Below are 19543 nucleotides of genomic sequence, written 5' to 3'. Positions count from 1 at the left end.
GTTGCATCCATGTTGCTGTAAAAAGCATGATCTCATTCTTTGTTATGGATACATAGTACTCCATGGTATCTACATACCCCATTTTCTTTATCCAGTCTTCTGTTGATGGGCATCCAGGTTGATTCCATGTCTTTGCTATTGTGAGTAGTATTTCAATAAACATACGAGTGCAGGTCTTTTTGGCAGAACAATTTATTTTCCTTTGGGTTGATACCTAGTAATGGGATTGCTAGGTTGAATGGTAGTTCTGTTTTAAGTTCTTTGAGAAATCTCCAAACTGTTTTCCACAGGGGCTGAACTAATTTACACTCCCACCAATAGTGCATCAGTGTCCATTTTTCTCCGCAACCTCACCATCTGTTATCTTTTGTCTTTTTAATAATAGCCTTTCTGACAGGTATGAGATTATATCTCATTGAACCACAGATCTTTCTACTATCTCCATAGTTTTTGCCTTTTCCAGGTCATATAGTTGGAATCACATAATGTAGGCTTTCCAGATTGGCTTCTTTCATTTAATAATATGCATTTTAGTTTCCTCCATATCTCCTCATGGCTTGATAGCTCATTTCTTCTTACAGTTGAATAATATTCCATTGTCTGGATGTACCACACCATTTATTTATCCATTCACCTACTGAAGAGCGTCTTGTTTGCTTCCAAGTGTTTTCAATTATGAATAACGTTGCTATAAACATCTGTGCGCAGGTCTCATTTGGTGGGTAGTAGATGGACCACCCCTCACTATAGAAGAACCAAGATGCACAAAGGCTTCAGTGAGTCTAGTCTGGCTGGAGGGCCTTGGGAATGCACACCTTATCCCACAGGTGCCAAGCACTGGAGGTTTGAAGGGAATACCATGGGCTGGTTTTATTTTGCTTTTGTTTTTTTCTTTTTGTTTGACTTGGAGTTTTGCTCTTGTTGCCCAGGCTGGAGTGCAGTGGCATGATCTTGGCTCACTGCAACCTCTGTCTCCTGGGTTCAAATGATTATCCTGCCTCAGCCTCCCAAGTAGCTGGGATTACAGGTGCGTGCCACCACACCCAGCTAGATGGGCTGGTTTTCTAAGCCGTGATCTCTGAGTGATCTTCCCAGCTGTACTGAGAAATAAGTCTGACCCTGCAGACTCTCTGTAGATGGAGGGTCCATCCGAGCTTTCTGTGCCATTCATTTAGGGTTCCCTAAGAACTCTAAACCCTGAAGTGGCTCAATACTGTCTGCCGGGGTGGAGGAGGGACCTCTTTAGAAGCGAAGTCACCAGGAGATGTAAAGAATGCTCCCAGCTCTTTGTTTTTGTAATTATGAATAGATTACCATGGCACACAAGCAATAAATTAGGACAACAGTACCAATAAACACAGTTTAATGTTGCATCAAACCCTTTCATAAGTCATGTCTGATTATATTTAATGATGTTATTCTTATTATTTTTCTTCAAATTGGGTGTAACTGGCAAACACATAGCATAAATGTCTGCATTGAGTGGTTATATCCAATAAAAGTTTGGGTTAGGCAACTAAGTTTTCACCCAACTCTGGGATTCTTTGGTCATATAATTAGGTTAGTGCAGCCAACCTTTGCTTTCATAGTTATTTTTGTCTGCTTCCCAGGTGTTTTCTTGGATCTGGGGTCTGGATTGGTGTGGGTGGTTTCTCTAAGCATCACAAAAGGTCTAAGCATAGCTCCTACAGAATCGTGCACATGAGTGTCACAGGGACGCTGATCACAGGGGACAGGAAGGAGGAGAGTGGAGAGAAAGGAGAAAAGGCCAGCCCCAAAGGCAGGGGCTGTGGTCAGGCAGGGTCCCCTGCTCCTGGAGTCATTGGGAACACAGGACTTTCACATCTGCTCCTTGACTCTGCTCCCAAAAGCAAATCTGCAGCAGCCACCGCCAGGAACAGCCTGACGCCAGCCCATTCATGCTGAAGTATGAGTGAGAGAGAGCCCACTAGGCAATTTTTGATAAAGAACAAAAGCAGGAAGAAGAAGGGAAAATATAATGGAGTGCTGAGGCATGCAAAGTTAACCTTTCATACCCTGTGGTGTCACCAATGCCACCCTTTGCTCAGACCCCAGCCCGCCTTTCATCGACGCAGCAGCTATTTGGTCTGCACTGTTTTCAGATTCCCTTCACTCCTTGAAGAAGCATTGGCCAGAGAAGCACCAGGGGTGGGGAGGCCCTCTCCAGCCTTTGCTGAGTCTCAGTGACCGGACATGAGGGCAGACCAGGGTGGCCTTCCAGGCCAGGGCTCTTGTAGAGAGTAGATGGACACTATGGGGTGGAGCTTTCTCTCCAACTTTTCTGCCTTCAATGACCCCTTTCCAGCTACATCCTCCACCTCAGAGAGCTGGCTTTATTAAGGCCCATGCTAGCCAAAGATGCCTTAGCATGTCAGTGGTTTTGCTGGATTCTTCCTTGGCAGGACCAGGGTGAATGGCACAGAAAGCTGAGATGACCCTTCCAATTCCTCCATCTACAGACAGTCTGCAAGGTCAGACTGATTCTTCAGCATAGCTGGAAACATCCCTCGGAAAACATGGGCCTAGGAACCCCATAGCCTTCCCTTCAAATCTACAGGGCCACAGCTGAGCATCTGACAGGGTCTCTGTGTCAGAACTAACGGCCTACTCAGTTCTAGCAGCCTGGGAGCCCTGTGAGGTTCAGGTTGTCCTGAAGAATTGGCCGACGTGTGGGCTCCTGCTGCTCTGTGTCCCCAGACCATACCCTTGGCCCCAAGACAGGATGTGGATTCCCTACCAAGCTACAGGCAGCAGTTGCCTCGGGATGTGGCCAGCTCTGAAGTCTGCAGGCCCTGGAGCCAGTGAAACAATTCCATAATTGGTAAAGTCTCATGAAGTCAGACATACCAGCCCCTGCTGGGTTGGGCCAGGGTGACATTGCACCAACACACTGAACGATTGTCTAGAATCCTGCCAGGCCCCAGATGATAGAGGGCCTTATTTGGAGATGTGTGTCACGTAGAAGGAGACAGACCTTGTGAGGGAAACATGTTGGCCAAAGAGTGATTATAAGATATATCTGAATGGAAATGCTCCAAGCCAAACTCTGCCTTCATCATTGTCCATGATGTTTGGGGCAACTTGCCTCTGCAATCAATTAGGCAGCTGCTGCTCATCACGGGGGAGCTACAGTCACCTGGCCCCTGCAAGCAAGGGGACTGGAGTGAAGAAAGGAGGCTGCACCATGCCTCAGAGCAGCCGTTGGTCACAGACACCTTGTGTTAGGGACCTGGCACTGCTACTTACTGGCTGTGTGACCTTGAGCAAGTCGCTTAACCCCTCCCAACCTGTGTCTTCATCTGTAAACTGGAGGCTGTCATCCCTGAGCTGGCTACCTCACCAGATTGTGGTCACAGGCAATCGTGGCTGTGAAATTGCTTATGAATGGGGAAGCCATGTACAGCTGTCCAGTGTCATCGCTATGCTTGCCCCACCCTGTCCCTGTGCCCCATAGCCTTCCACCTGCCGTATTGCTCAGATTCCAGGGCAAAATGCATAATCCTCAAATCACTAACTCCTCTGCTCCCTATGGTCAAGGCCAGTTGTCCCAAACCCAGCCCGTTAACAGGGTCATGGGTGGGGGAATGAGCAGAGCAGTACAGGGCTTTGAGAAAATACAGATGCCCAGCTCCTGGGAATTTTGATTTTGCTGCTCAGAGCTTGGCCCAGGCATCAGCATTTTAAGGGTTCTACTGTTGATTCTGATGCTCAGTGAAGTTCAGAGTCAATTAACCTAGACTCCAAATTCCTGCCTTTCCCTCCTCCTTAGCACCTTGTAAGTGCCTTGATTCTCCCCTTAAACTGTGAGCATCCCTGAGGGGTGTCCCACAACTCAGCAAGCAGTGGCACAGTGAGCTTTCCTGGGGAGGCACACAATCCAAACCAGCCCCCACTGTGCCCCAGACTCTGGTCCAAGTTAAGCTATATTCCCAGCAATATCCAAAGTAGGCTTAATGGAGGAGAAAAGCATTAGAAAATGAGTTGCACGTATGGCATGCTACCTACCCTGAATTGTCACATCCATTTTCTTGCTACTGCCTCAGCCCTGTATCCTGCAGGTTTGTTTGCAAACTCAGCAAATGCCCCATGTTTAATTGTGTCTGGAGGCTGCATCCTCATGTCCCTGCCACAGCAGGGGTTGCTGGATTCTGCGCCAAATACCACCATGCTGGGCCTTACTGCCTGACCCTGGCCTTCCAGACGTGCCGTGCCAACTCATGTCCCAACATGCCAGCGCACAGCACAGCCTCTTGTGCTTGGCGAGGAGCCAGCATGATCTCCTATCCCAGACCCACAGCGCACTTGTGGTTATGCCTGTTCACAGAGGTCAGGGGAGACCCTGATTGAATAAAGAGCACAGATAACCCTGGCCTCATTTCATCAGATAGTTGGAAGTGTTCCCTGTCTTTTCTTAACTTTTCCAGGTGCTGGGGCAATAAAGTTTACTTGCCTGGGTTTTCCTCTTTTCCTTCCTATACAATTCAAGAGCAGAGCAAAAGCTCTCAGAATAGCTGAAGAGAGGAGAGAAGAGACAGGGGACTGGTTGGAAAGTTCTGGGGCTGGCTGTGTGGCCAAAGCTCTATTGATAGGGAGGGGTTTTTTAGGCCTGGGGACCACAGGGCATCACCCAGTGGAGTCAGTGGTCAGGTTAGGAATAAGACCGTGAGGTCCCAACACAGGTTCTCTTCAGTTCTGACTCCTTTTCCAGCACTTACTTATAAGATAACTGAGGGCTGAAGTATTCAGCAATCACAGGGACACATCTGGAAACCTTTAAAGATGAATTTTAAAATTGAACTTTGCGTTAAGGGTAATGTTGTCTGTCTCAGGAAAAGCAAACCCAAAAGATGAGTTGGCCCTGGTGGTCATGCCTATAAGGACAGATGCTGGGTGTTAGGTGTGGATGGTCTAGGACTGTGTTGAGTGTTTTACATGTATTATATCATTTAATCTGCATAGCTTTCGGAGGCTTGAGAATATTGAGTGCACTTGACGAAACTCTTAAGTGACCGAGTTAAGATCTGAGCATCAGCTCTCGGACTGCACAGCCCAGGTCCCAGGTCCCCTGTGACCCACAGACTCCTGACTAACACTCAGTTACAAGACCCTCCACCTATATGCTGCCCCTTCCTGTGGGCTGCTACACTTTTAGATCCTTCTCCCAGGTTCTCCATCTACTGAGCTTGTCTGTCATAGGCAATGGCATTTTGGTATTGGAGGTTGTCTGTTGCTGTAACAGAGGCCTGAATGGACAGAAAGAGAGTGGCTGAGACTCCTGGCCTTCCCCCAGGCTGTCCACCCTGAGAATGGGCCCAAATTAGCCTCCTCCCACCCCATCTCCACCCCAGGGCCAGCAATTATTTCTGAGCTCACTGAACCCCTAGTCTAAATATAGGTCTAATAGCCATTTCTCATTTCAGAATGGGGAATCTATTCTGAGTTTTAGTTGGATATAGATCAGACTCCCCAGATGCACAAAATGTGAAATGGATTCATTACCCCTGCCACCACCACCACTCACCCCTTGAAAATGAACTTCCTAATGGAAAGTAACTGGCCCGCTACTACAGTCCAGCGGGGTCAGCTCCTGGCAGATGGAAGCGGGAAGCTCTGCCTTACATCTGCAGCCTAGAAAGAATGAAGGCTGGCACAGTGCAGCTGGGTCTCCCGACTGTCCTTCCTGTCCCACCCAGAGAAATGCAAGGAGGGACATTGCTGAGCACTGACAACAGAATTTAATTGTCACCTAATAGGGGGTATATTCACTACTCCCTTTATGCATAGGAGGAAACCGAGGCTCAAAGAGACACTTTTGACAAGTGGCTAAGCCAGGAGTTGAATCTAGGACTTCAGAAGACTGTGCTCTCTCCATTCTCTCAGAGACGATGTGCACACAACTCTTTACTCACCCTCACAATTGTTTATATTAATGATAAATAGAAATGGTCGCAGTAAACTCTAGTGGTTTCATAATTCATCATTAGAAGTTGTGACAATTTCCTTTCTTAGAATTCAAAGTATATTTCAGATTGATATCATCGTACTTTTTCAAGATCACAAGAGCTAGGGAAAGGGCAGAGCTGAGGGTCCCTATCATACAGATAGATGAAGTAACCCAGATGAGAATAAAATTGAGGGAGATCCTGGAGTGAGACTCCTGGAGATTTTTCTAGCCATACCATAGTTAGTTATGATGGAATCTTCTGGGTAGAAAGGACGATAGAGATCAATTTATGTTGAACACTGAAAGCTAGACAGATGAAGACAATTGCTAAGGGATTGCAGCAAGTGAGGAACAGGTCTAGGATTACAGCCCAGGTCCTAGGACCCCCCGCCCAGTGATGTCCCAGCATACCATGACTCCTCCACATGGAAACTAAACTGATGCAAACATAGTGCATGATAGCATCTGCACATATTGGGACTGTAGGCAGAGGTGCCATGGTCCTCGCCCAGTAACTTTTGTAGAGAGATAGAGTCTTCTGCATGTTGGGTGGAATTGGTGTCTGGGTGGACAGGTGACATCACTGAATAAGTGCATTGCTAAACAATGACTTTCCCACCCGATATGGGATGGTTAATTTTATAAGGAGAAAACTCCCCCATGGCCCAGGGCTCACTTCCAGGGTGCTGCTGGTCAGAAGGTGAACCAAGAGGGAGAGACCAAGCAGCCAAGAGCCCTTTCCATAGTTCCAGAATATTAGAAATCTTGTGGGTATAAAGAAAAGTTGGGCCAGGTGTGGTGGTTCATGACTGTAATCCCAGCACTTTGGGAGGCCAAGGCAGTCAGATCCCTTGAGGTCAGGAGTTCAAGACCAGCCTGGCCAATATGGCAAACCCCTATCTCTACAAAAAAGAAATACAAAAAAGAAATCAGCTGGGCATGGTGGTGTGTGTCTGTAGTCTCAACTACTCAGGAGGCTGAGGCGGGATAATTGCTTGAACTTAGGAGGCAGAAGTTGCAGTGAGCCGAGATCGCGCCTCTGCACTCCAGCCTGGGTGACAGAGTGAGACTCTGTCTCAAAAAAAAAAAAAAAAGAAAAGAAAAGAAAAGAAAAGAAAAAAGAAAAATTCAAGCTGTCACCCTAAAATAAATTTTGAGCTGCACAGTTAATTTAGTTTAAAAGACTAAAGGTTAAAGCATCTTTAAAATATTATTTTAATTTCCCGGTCTATAATACCCTGTCTGTGAAAAATTCAAACTCCCCAAAGTTAACCACTGTTAGCAGATAGTAGGTATCCGCTAGATATCTGCTAGGTATCTCTCTAGAAGTTATTCTTTGCACAAAGTTTGCATATATATGTGTACACAGCTGCACAGTTATCTTTTGAAAACAAACATTGAGTCTTAATATACCCTGTTTTTAAAATTTGTTTTTTTAACTCAAAGATGAATCATAGACATTCATCCATCTGATACATACAGACTATTATCTTAGAGTGTAGATGTGCCATGATTTCTTTAGCCAGCCCCCTGTGGATGGATATGTTGTTTCCAAACAGTCATTACTGCATACAAAGCCACAGTGAATATCCACAGCCAACCACAGGTGTCTAGGTGCTAGTATTTCTGCAGGAAAGATTCCAAGAGGAAGACTTGCTGGGTCATTTTAGGTTTTAGTAATAACTGCCAAATTACTCCTCAAAATGGTTGCACTAATCTAAACCCTCACCGACAGTTTCTAAGGCATAAAACCCTTTTAGAGGCCGGGCATGGTGGCTCATGCCTGTAATCCCAGCACTTTGGGAGGCCAAGGCAGGTAGATCACGAGGTCAGGAGATCGAGACCATCCTGGTGAAACCCTGTCACTACTAAAAATACAAAAATTAGCAGGGCGTGGTGGCGTGTGCCTGTAGTCCCAGCTACTCAGGAGGCTGAGGCAGGAGAATCCCTTGAACCCAGGAAGCGGAGGTTGCAATGAGCCACAATCAGGCCACTGAACTCCAGCCTGGGCGACAGAGTGAGACTCCATCTTAAGACAAAAAACACCTTTTAGAATGCTGTCATTTTAACAATTGTCCTTTCATATTTGAAGAATTACTGGAAGATGCCCTCAAAGCCATATCTCCTAATGAAGAAGCTGCATTTTGCCTGTGTAGGCAATGATGACCTGTGTCCAGGGTGGCCCACACACAAGAGGGCCCTCTTCACCTTTCCCCAGCAGCAGGCTGGGCCCTGATCCCAAAATGGGAACTCGTGTAAGTTCAGGAGAGTAGGCGGGTACCTTGAGATAGGAGATAGGATGGAAGGAAGACGATTTAGGATTCCTTGGGTCATCTGTCATCTCTGCCTCCTTTCTAATCCAGCAGCACCTGGTCTCCGGAGAGTGGGGCCCCATGTTGATGGACCTAGAAGGTTCTCCTTCAGGAATATCAGTTTCCAACCATTTGAGCACCATGATTTTCCCAGAGTCAAATCCCTTTTGGAAAAAAGATATTTGTTTCCCAGCCAGAGAAGCCTCATACCCAGCCTTGGTTTCCTGCAGGGAAAGATGTGTTTATTTGCAAACATGCTCCTGTGGTCCAGAACACTTCTGCCCATAGGTGTGTACAAATGCCACTCCTGTGCTGAGACATGCACATCTGGGCACACCCCCTTGGGCTGCTGTGCACTCATTCACAAAATGTATCATTTACACACACTGTTTTTTTGTGGTTTGAATAGCTAGAGCATTGCTGGGGATGCTGGTCAGCAGAGCCCTTACTAGAAGGAAGTCAGAGAGAAGGGTCAGGTGCTTGATGGAGAAAGGAGTACCTGCCCAGCCTGCCCTGCCACTTCCCACAAGGAGCCAGTGCCAGCCAGCTAGGGAGCCTCAGCATATGCCTGGGGACTAGCCTGGCTCCACTGCCTGGGCCGGGAGTTAGGTGTCACCGTGCCAGCCCCTCCCCACCTTCTTTTTGGCTGCAGGAACAAAGGCTCCCATTGAGCAGGCTGTGCTTGGGAAACACACAACAGCAGGTTCCCGGTCCCAGTTCAGAAGGGGCCATAGTCTTTGTGTCATTCGCTAAAAGATGGGCTGGAACAGGAGCAGCACTTTGATCCCCAGGACAACAGCCCCTTCCCACCTCCTGGGCTTGGGGATGGGGAGGGAGGCTTGCATTTTCCTCCAGGATGTGGGGCCCTGAGGCTCTGCCCCTGCTTCAGCCCTGACCTTAAGACTGGGTCAAGAATGAGCGTCTTGGCCAGGAGTCCGTATCTAGGGACTGGGTATCAAATGAAGAGTGTTGGTAGCCATGTAGCCTTGGACAAATCCCTGCAGCAACTGAGCTTCAACTGAAAAATGAGACGACTGGCAGCTAGAATGTTTCCAAAGTCCCCCTTGGCTTGTTAACTGTGTGAATGCCAGAACACTCCTGTCATCCTCCATTGCTTTGCACCTCCATGTTGGCAGGGCTGCTCTGGGACTGCAGTCTCCTCTGCGAAATGCATGGGATCTGCCTAGCTAGAGAATCTCACACATTGCAACCCCACAGCCCTGGAAGTCAGGAAGTCGGGCCTCCTGAGCCTGTATGTGAATGTGAGCATGAGAGCTCAGAGAAGGAGAGGATTTAACCTTTACACTAAGAGATTAATCTGTGGCAATAATCTAGAAATGATAGGTTTTAGAGTAGAGCCAAGACTGTCAAATCAATGATCTCCAGGGGATTCTTGGAGTATGCACAAGTGTAACAGGAACCACGTTCATTCATTCACTTATTTATTTATGTGTGCATGCAAACATTCATTTACTTTTCTCATTTACTGCACATAAGCTGAGTACTAGGTGTAGTGGAGTGAAGAAAGATGACTTTGCACCACCCATCACAGGGGCATTTTATCGGAGGAAGATGCTGGAACAACAGAGTTGCCGTTAGCATAACACTAACACATTCATATGTGTCATCCCAATTAGTCTTCGAAACAACCCATCAGGGTGCTTAGATGAGGAAACAGAGGCTTGATGAAGTTAAATAAGTTGTCCAAGTCACACAGTCATGGCAGATCCAGGATCCAAACCCAGGTCTGTTTTTCCCCCAGATCTCTGCTTCTCACTTGTCCCTGAGATAAAACTATTTCAAACTCTATTTTTCTCCCTAACCACATTTGAAGGAGTAAGAAAACCTCCTGGAGGAGGAGGCTGTGCTGAGACCAATTGTCATTCTCTCTGTAGGGCTGCTACTTGGTGATCTGCCCATAGGGGGGGCTTCTCAGCCCCTGAACTCAGCCAGACCTTCCTGATAGTATAGTAAGTAGCCTGAATGCTGTGTAGTTTTCAACACAGGACCTGTTTTCAGCAGAGGGACCAGAGGTTTCTCAATCCCCTGTACTATGTTCCAGGAACCAGTGGTGTCTGGCAGGCCCGAGGGTGGGCTCCAGCCCCCAGCTTCATTTCAATTTCCACCTTTGCCACCACCCTGATGCGTGACCTTGGGCAAGCTGCTCAGCTCCTCTGGGCTATGGCTTTTCCGTCTATGCAGCAGGGAAGCAGATCGCTCTCCCACTTGGCGAGGGCTCTGGCTAATAACAATCATGTGCCATTGCAGCGCAGCCCACACTGGGAAGCCTGAGGATGGGGTGATTTCTCGAGGCTCTGCAGAAAGCACACTGAGAGCTCCTTGCCCAGCTTCCCAGCTACTGCCGTTTGCTAATGAGGACCAACATATGTTGATGATTCCGGCGTCGGCACTCGCTCCTTGGCTGTCCGAGTTCCCGGAGCAAACTGGCTTCCTATTAGGCATTTATTCTTATTAATAGCAACAAATTGCAGCCCTCCGCAACATCTGCTACTTTTCGTTTACAAGAAGCTTCCCAAATCATTTGTATTGGTAGCATTTTGTGACCAATTCTTTGAGGCAGAGCAGGACTGGATCCCCCTAATCTGAAAATGAATCAAGTGAGGCATGAAAAATGGGAACTTTTTGCTCAAGGTCACCCAGACACACAGAATAGATTACAGTTTGGAATCCCAGCTCCCCAACCCTCATGTCCTGTGGCGGTTGCCTTTGCTATTCTAAATATCGTCAGCCTTGACCCCAGAGGTCCTGCCTAGAGGCAGGTAGGGATAGTGGTGGTAGCCAAGGCTGCTGCCCTTGACCCTGTGCCTCTGTCTGCCCTCAAGTGAGGCCCCAGCTGGATTAGCCCCATGGCCCAAGCACCAGTAGGAGGAATTGCAAAGCTCAAGGCAAACCATTCCCAAGGAGCTTTTACTGCTGCTAAGTAGAAAAAAAATCATTTTCTGACACTGGGGCAGCCAGATGGCCAGTACAGGGAGTCTGAAGCACATCTGTGCTTCTGGTCAGCTGACCACAGCTGGAGGGCTACATTGTCTTTCCAGAGTCGTCTTCAGTCCTTTGCTCAGGGGCTAGACTTTCCTGAGATCAATAGATCTATGACCATAGAATTAAGAGAGCATGGCCAGCATGGGAGGTACTGAGAAGGTCCATTTATCATATCAGACCCAGCTTTCAATAATTTCTGAACTCGTACCGGGTACATATGCCTTCAATGTTTGCATAACCTATTTGAAGCACAGGGTGGTAAGAAGCGACCACACTGCAGCCTTCCCCCTCCTCCATTTGACTGACCTCTTCTCTCTCCCTCTCATGGGACTTTTACATCCTGGTGTAACTTTCTGCCCAGCACCTGTGTATCAGCTAGCTATTGCTATAATAAAGCTTTGTAACAAACCAACCCAAAACTCAGTTGCATACAATAGACACGAATCCTCACACTCATGGCTCTACAAAGCAATTGCATGTCAGCTCCCTAAGCTCAACTCAGCTGGGCAGTTCTGCTTCAAGCTGCTGCATCAGCCAGGGTTGTCTCCTGGCTATAAGTTGGGCTCAGTTCTCTCTCCATGTGGGTTCCTTTGGGGCCCAGGCTGAAGAGGAAACAGCTATTTCGGGAAGCTCTTCTTATGGCAATGACAGAAGCACAGAAGGCAAAGAGGAGCACATAAGCACATCTGAAGCATTAATTCGTCTCAAGTTTCCTACCATTCCATTGGCCAATCAAGTCCTGAGGCCATGCCCAAAAGCCAAGAAGTGGGGAAATGCATGCCACTTCTCTATTCACCATGAGGCCATGGGGTGGAGACATAAAAGTCTTTTTAGGGAGTGAAGAATTGGGACTCATAATACAATCTGCTACAGCCTGGAACCAGCCTCCTAACATCTGCCTTTCATACCAGTTAGCTAGGTTCAGAAACACCTGCCACCTTTGAGCAAAGAGAACAGGAGTGACAGGGTTCCAGGCATGTGGAGTGACTTGAAATAAGCACAGCTTCTTGAGCCACTGCTCAGCCACAAATTGCAGCCCTGGTGGTGAGGGCCTTGGAGCCATCACAGGGAGACTCCACAAAACCTTTGTGTGGTCCCTGGCCAGCAGAAATAAAGCTTGGAAAGGCAACCGGTGGTGACCAAAGGAAATAAAGGCCAGCGGAGAGGCTTTGAGGAGCTCCCCAAGACCAAGCCACCGAGACCCATGTGTATTACTGAGCTAAGAATTTTCCAGAAAAGGAGTAACTTTTCTCAACTCTACTTCCTCTGCTCGGGGACATTGGCAAGGAAGGACAGCATGATGTACAGCACCAAGTGTGGCATCTGCACGGCTTGACAGTTCCCCCAGCAGCCTCTTGGAGTTTCTTAATGGGTCATCTTGCCTCTTTTTTTCTTTCTTTTTTGACAATTTTGAAGGAAATTGGGTACTTAAGAAACCTTTTGGACATTTAAATTAACTCCAACCATCAGGCTCAGTGTAGCCATCGTTGCATTAGCATCCAATTATAAGAGTAGAAATGGAGTAATAACTCACATTTTGACCAGAATGTCAAATGCTTAAACAAATTAGAGATACATACAGAGACTGCATGCTATATCTATGGAACATTTCTGAATGTAATCAGCAGAACAGCAGGCACCCTTCAGAATGTGAGCAACAGGCAGAGTGGGACCCTATTGCCAGAGGAAAGCATCTTTTGAAATATCAGGGAAACCAGGCGGGAGTTGGGCAGTGGGGGCCAGGACTCAGAAGCTGTAAGAATTCCTCCAGCTGCCATGGAGGACCCCCAGGCTCCCAGGTCCCCAAGCAATGGGCTCAGCTCATCACATGGAGAAACTTATGAAGACCAAGGCCATGACTTAAAATCTGATGTGGGACCCTTTGCTCTCTTCTCAGTCATTCATTGCCTTCCTATGCTAGGCCATTGTTCTGTAAATTTGTGACCTTTGGAACTGAACAGGTTAGGAAGATGATGATGATGATGATGATGATGATGATGATGATGATGATGATTGCATGTACAACAGCAAATGATCATTCTATTTACAATTATTTAAAACCAAACCAAACTACATTATATTATTTAAGGAAGCTTACCTTGGTGGCAAAAGGATAAAACCACCCAGATTCCCAGAAAGGTGATCTAGGGGGAAAGGAAGTGTAAATGGGGAAGGACACACAGGTGATTTCTGGCCATCACTGTGAATGAAAAATACCAAAGCAGAGGTTGAGCAACAGCAGGATAATTTTCTAAAATCAGTGGCCATTTGACCTCTTGTGAGTTATTTGAATTGGGAGCTCCTCATTTAGGCCTTTTGGAATGGGTGGGAGGCAAACATTTCCAGGAAGAACAAGGCTATGGCATCATTTTTCCAAATCAAGAAACAGGTATCCAGACCTTGAGAATGACAGAGCCAGTTATGTAATGATACATGATAGGTGACATTTATCCAAAACCCTTTGTCTATTTGAGATTACATTGAAAAGAGTAGCAATGCCTATCTTCTGACTGAAAGATCTCAGAATGTTTCATAAACATGATTGTATTAGTCTACCAGCAAAAGCTGTGCCCCTTTGACCCAAGGAGCAAAGCAGAGAACAGGTGTTTTCATATCCATGCTGCCATGCTGAAGATGAAGTAATTTGTGAAGTCCACTCAAAAGGATTATTTCAATATTTTTATTGTGGTAAAATACACATAACAAAAATTCACAGTGTTAATTATTTCTAAGTGTGCATTTGTAAGTACATTCACATTGTGGTGCAAGCGTCACCACCCTCCATCTTCTGAACTTTTGCATTTGCCCAAACAGAAAGTCTTTGCCCATTAAAGAGTAACTCCTTATTCCTCCCTTCCCCAGTCCCTGGCAACCACCATCCTGCTTTCTGTCACTATGAATCTGACTACTCTAGGCACCTCACATAAGCAGAATCATGCAGTATTTGTCCTTTTATGTCTGGCTTATTTCACTTAGCATCATGTCCTCGAGGTTCATCCATGTTGTAGCATGTGTCAGAATTTCCTTCCTTTTTAAGCCTGAATAATATTCCATTGTATGGATATACCACATATTGTTGCTTCATTAATCTGTTAATGGACATTTGGGTTGCTTCCATCTTTTGGCTGTTGTGAGTAATTCCACTATGAACCTGAGTGTGCAAATGTGTCTTTGAGATCCTGCTTTCATTTGTTTTGCTTGTGTACCCAGAAGCAAAATTGCTGGATCATATAGTAATTCTGTTTAACTTTTGAGGAACTGCTAAACTGCCTAATAGGTTTTTGCACAAAGCCGGACAATGTCCCAAGACAATGTTATGCAGACCCTACCCTAACCCTGCGCCCAATCCTTCTCCCCAAGCACAACTTATGCACACGTGGAGGTCCCCGGAGGTGATGGGGCTCCCATCTCTAGAAGCAGCAAAGGAAGCTGCAGCTACATCCATCAACACGTTTGCTAGAGTCTTGTGACCAAGGGACAGACCTCAATATTCTGTGGTCTCTGATACCATCTATCATTATGGTAGCTTAGGTCATGTCACCATCTGATTTGTTCTCCAAACAGAAGTCCCTCCCCCACCCCATTACTTTCTTTTTTCACCTCTTCCTGTGGTCTGAATTCCCTCACTCAGTTAATTAGCATGCCTGGCACTGCAGCTTAAGACTTTAATCAGCGTGGGGTGGTTTTAATTAATCGTGTGGCTCTGCATCTGGAGTGGTTTGTGTTCCAGGGTCAGGAGAGGAGTTGGAGATGGGGGTTGGGAGAGGCAGCTTTGTATGGTGTAAGGCTATGAGTGGCAAGTCTAGGTATTTGGGGAGAAAGAATCATAGAGGCAAGGTGGCTCAGAGGTCATCTGGCCACCTGTGCAATGTACTAGCAAGGTGTGGATGGTAACTGGGGACATGAGGGAATACATTTATACTGAGCTAAATGGTTGGACTAAATCCAGTTTTCAAAAGTGATTGAAAGTATTAGAAAAACTTCTGATGCTTTGCAGAATTAACCATGGGGTAGAGAGTGAGGCAAAGCAGTGATAGAGATGGAGAGGTGTGCAGCCAGCCTGGGAGGCCTTGGCCATGCTGGAGACTATTGCCTGATGGTGGAGCCTGGGAGATTTCCCTTGGTTCTGTCCTTCCTTGGGAAGGTCCTGGCAAGGTGAAGGAGGTGGCACCTAGCTTTCAAATGATGGTAACCTTTCTACTTGGACTGTCAGAATCCTGTTGGCTCCCCAATTTGAATGTCCACACTTTAAAAAGAGTAGAGAAAACCTAGATGAAGTTCAGGAGAGAGTCATAAAAATGATTAAATCATGAATATAACTATTCTGTAAGGACAGACTAAAGGCAGTTGCGTTGTTTACCTTCAAGATGAGAAAGCTCTGGATGCCTGGATGATTGTCACCAAGAGAATGTTTTCTTGAAGGTGGACCCAGTGCCATTGTCATACATGTCCATGAAAACCACACAAGTGAGATGAGGTTGACCCGAGAGACTTTGTCGGAGCATTAACAAGGAGCTTAGGATGTTAGGACTGAAAGGGAATTCAGAACTAACCTGCCCAGTTCCTCATTTCTCAGATCATCAAAAAGAAGCCCAGAGAGAGATTTGTCCAAGTTTACCCAAGAAACTGGGGGGCAGAACTGTGGCTGGAACCCAAGGCTCATAATACCCGTGCAGGACTTATGTCAGGGCTCATGATACCCGTGCAGGACTTGTGTCCCTGTCTCACATGGACCCACCTACATGAAAAGCTAAGAAAAGCAGATAGTTGTTCCAGAAGCTAGTAAAGATAGTGAATAAGTCCTGGAAATGAGATAACTCCGGGTTTCATCCGAAGCGTGGAACAATGAATGGTTTAGGGGCAAATGTCATAGTTCAAGGAGGAAATCATGCTATCAAGGTATTAAAAAAGAAAAGTTCTCCCAGGTCTGTTGAACTCCTGACAGAGTTCCTGAGGCCTCAGAAGACTGTCAGAGGAGTTTTCTGGGATGTAGGGGAGAGGTAAGTGACAGTACAAGGAGGATTGGGATATTAATAAAAAGGATAGCAGCGATCCATCATAGCCGTCACTTATAAAGTGCCAGACCATTTACAAAACCATTGCGTTGTCTGTGCTTTGGGAAACTGAATTGGGGTGGGGGTCGGGGAGGGGGGATTTTTATCTCCAGTTAAGCCAGAATTTGAACCTAGCTCTGAGGGCTCTTGCATTCTTTCAAACCCAACAAAAAATGACTCATGTTTAAAATCAAGAGGAGGGACTTGACAATTCCAGGGTATGGACATTATTAAACACCAGTTTCAAAATATTTTAAGAATCTGAATGCAAAGGTTTTTGAGAATTTCACGTTCACCAAGGAGCTGGCTCTTGACTTGATGTGGAACATTCTGGAACCTGCAGCCACATTCCATCCAAGGTGGATTATAGAACTTGTCAATAGGAGAAACTGGGGAGGATGGTAATTAAGTTTAAAGCAAGAAAATGTTTTTGATTGAGCAAGGCATGATTTTCTGTTTAAGCCCATGCAAAATATGGAGTGCTAGACAAGCAGCTGGAACATATGAAAACATTATTGTGTACTTATGGTTCCCAACTTTCACCATTTATGGCCCCTTTTATTATTTTTCCCTCTGTGCATTATGTTTTGAAAGATTCTGTCTACTAAACAAACTGCATTTATTAAGTAATAACATATTTCCTATTTTTAATATGAGACGTACATCACTGAATATGAATAAAAAACATAAAACAGCAACAATTCAATTTCCATTAGGCTTTGGGAAATATTGAAAATAGCTTGTGGACCTCATTACCACTCATGAATTCCTAGGAGTCCAGGTACTTTGGGTTAGGCGTCACTATTTATATGCTTACATAACTAGCATGTCTATACTCACTTAAGGAGTAAGAAGAGAAATTAAAGACACAACAGAAAGAGGGCAAATTCTTGGCTGGTATGGAGCCAGTGTGGGTAATTCATAAGGAACTAATTGTTAAGGTTAATTAGTAGGATAGGAAGGTCGTATGTAGGCAGACTCCAGGCACAGCCCATGCAGATTACATGAGCAATAATAAAAGATAAAATTCCAAATGTGCAAAAAAGACATCTGAGAAGGTGGAGGAAGGGCCACCAAGGTCAAGGTCACTGCCGTCAGAATGGGAGAGGGAGGCTAAAAGGTTGCTTGAAAGAAGTGAAAATGCAGTGTGGTCATTAAGAACTCTCGGTGTGTACTTTGGAGAACAAAAAGATGCATAAAGGGAATAAGAAAGTTAAGGGAAAAGAGATCATGTGGGATTGGGAATTAATTATTAATTAATTCCAAAAGAGAGTTGGAGACTAATTGAGCAGCTCTGGTGCCAGTTTGCCTGTGCGTGAGTTACAAGTAGCCCCTGCCAAGCGGACATCATTTTACAGAGGCACATGCCCCATAAAACAGCAGGGGAAACACTGCCTCTGCATTTGCTCATGTAACAGAGAGGGTTCAGCCAGGTCAGCGCAGTTTATAGTTTTCTGTGCCTGTTGTCTGGTGGCGAGAAATTAAAAAGGATGGCCACATCAAATTCTCTTAGCTCAAGCTGAAACATCAGGTAGGATTCTCCATTGAGATGAAAAGGTATCCCAAATGGAAAAGGATGATGTAAAATTAAAAAAAAAAAAAAACTTTTTGTAAAGAAGAAACTGGCAAAACAGAGAATAAAGACCAAGGCTATAAAAAGAAAATAAAAACTCTGTTTGATCCAGTGTGTCATTATTGAGTACCTACTATGTAGCAGGTGCTGGCAAGTCATGTAAAGAGACATCAAGGCAAAGCTACATTGGAGAACAAAGAAATTCAAAAGATATTTAAGAGCATGCAGGAAATGGAAGCATTTGGGCTAAGCAAAAATGTCATGTGGAACATTTTACATTAGCAGGCGGCTGGTGAAAGCTAATATAAAGTTTTGGGTTGGAGAGGAAGCCTCTAGTCATGAAAAGAGTGTGGGTAGGAGGAGAAATAGCAGCAGATGCTCTTTGAAAGCACCATAGTGAAAGCTTTTAGAGCCAGTTGGCCAACATTATGAGAAAGAAAGAGCGGGTAAGTAACAGCTACAGAGTGAGCTTATGATATCTTGGTAAATGGCAAGGAGGGAGAGAAAGAGAAGGGTCTTGGTCTCAGGCTAACTGCTCTCTGGAGCAGCAAAAATGATGAAACGTGAAGGAGGACTGGAAAGAAGGGGAAACACTATAGAAAAAGAGAAATGATGAGGGAGTGAGAATGACCATTTGCACTTATTAAATTGATAGGAAACAAATACATGATGAATTGGCCATTTGTAGAGATATTTGGGGGTTTCAGAGGTAGAAAACTTGAACGCTGTAAATATCTTTTCTAACAACTTAGTATGGACTGTATGGAGTCTGTATTCATGGAAACTGCTAAGAAAATAATATGGCTGCTTGTCTCCCTGGATGCATATGTGGCCACCTACTCAAACATAATCACTTAAGGTCCCTTCCCACACTGGGCTCCAAGCACCTTCATGCTCCTGCAACATTTCAGGTGATCCACTTGATATTTAGAGCAGCATCTCTTCTGGTACACTACTGGGTGTTCTGCAAAATCTTGACCACTTTCTCCCTACCCTGCTATCCTAGCTCACCAGAGTCCCTGTGGAGTCCTGTGGTCAGTATCGGAGCTGCGGCGAGTGCCTTGGCTCAGGCGACCCCCACTGTGGCTGGTGTGTGCTACACAACACGTGAGTACCATGGGGAGGCTGCCTCCTGCCTCCCACTTCCTCCTGGTAATTCCCTTCCTCCACTTCTCTGTCATCACTGCCTTTCCCTTTGATCTGTCTTTTCTCCTCATCTTCCTTGCTCTTCCTTCCTAGTATCCTTTCCAAATTTTATCTCCCTTCCTTTGTTCTTTCTGACTTCTCTTTAAATTTGCCAAATTCCCTTAAGAAATATATGGCAATGGCGGCATGGGAATGATGATGGGTCAGGATATAGTTGTCACGCTGGGTAATCACACACTGGAGGGCGGGAAGAAGCAGGATTCCTGGACTTTCCTGACTGTGGCTTACTGGGCTGGAGATTGACTTTCCAGGACTGAACACCAGGAAGAAGGCATTGGATATTTTTTTCTCCACCTTCATACTGGCCACAAAATCATGAACAAGATATATGCTGTCCCTTTAGTGATTCCACATCTCCTTAACATCTCCTTCAACATCTCTATAGGATTTTCTGGTTTGGATCCGCAGTTAAATGTGTAGCACCTGAGGA

The 19543-nt window shown here is 45.8% G+C and overlaps 1 protein-coding gene across 1 annotated transcript in view; it reads left to right on the top strand.

Moving 5' to 3' along the window:
- Positions 1-19543, top strand: part of PLXNA4 (plexin A4) — a 446344-nt gene that overhangs the window by 313575 nt on the left and 113226 nt on the right. Inside the window, exon 5 of the mRNA XM_015134941.3 lies at positions 18914-19014. Coding sequence (XP_014990427.1) covers positions 18914-19014 — 101 coding nt within the window. The remainder of the gene's footprint in view (positions 1-18913; positions 19015-19543) is intronic.

Source organism: Macaca mulatta, chromosome 3, assembly GCF_049350105.2.
Source record: "Macaca mulatta isolate MMU2019108-1 chromosome 3, T2T-MMU8v2.0, whole genome shotgun sequence".
NCBI lineage: Eukaryota > Metazoa > Chordata > Mammalia > Primates > Cercopithecidae > Macaca > Macaca mulatta.
The sequence above is the reverse complement of the archived record's forward strand: the minus strand, read 5'-3'. Positions and strand labels throughout refer to the sequence as shown.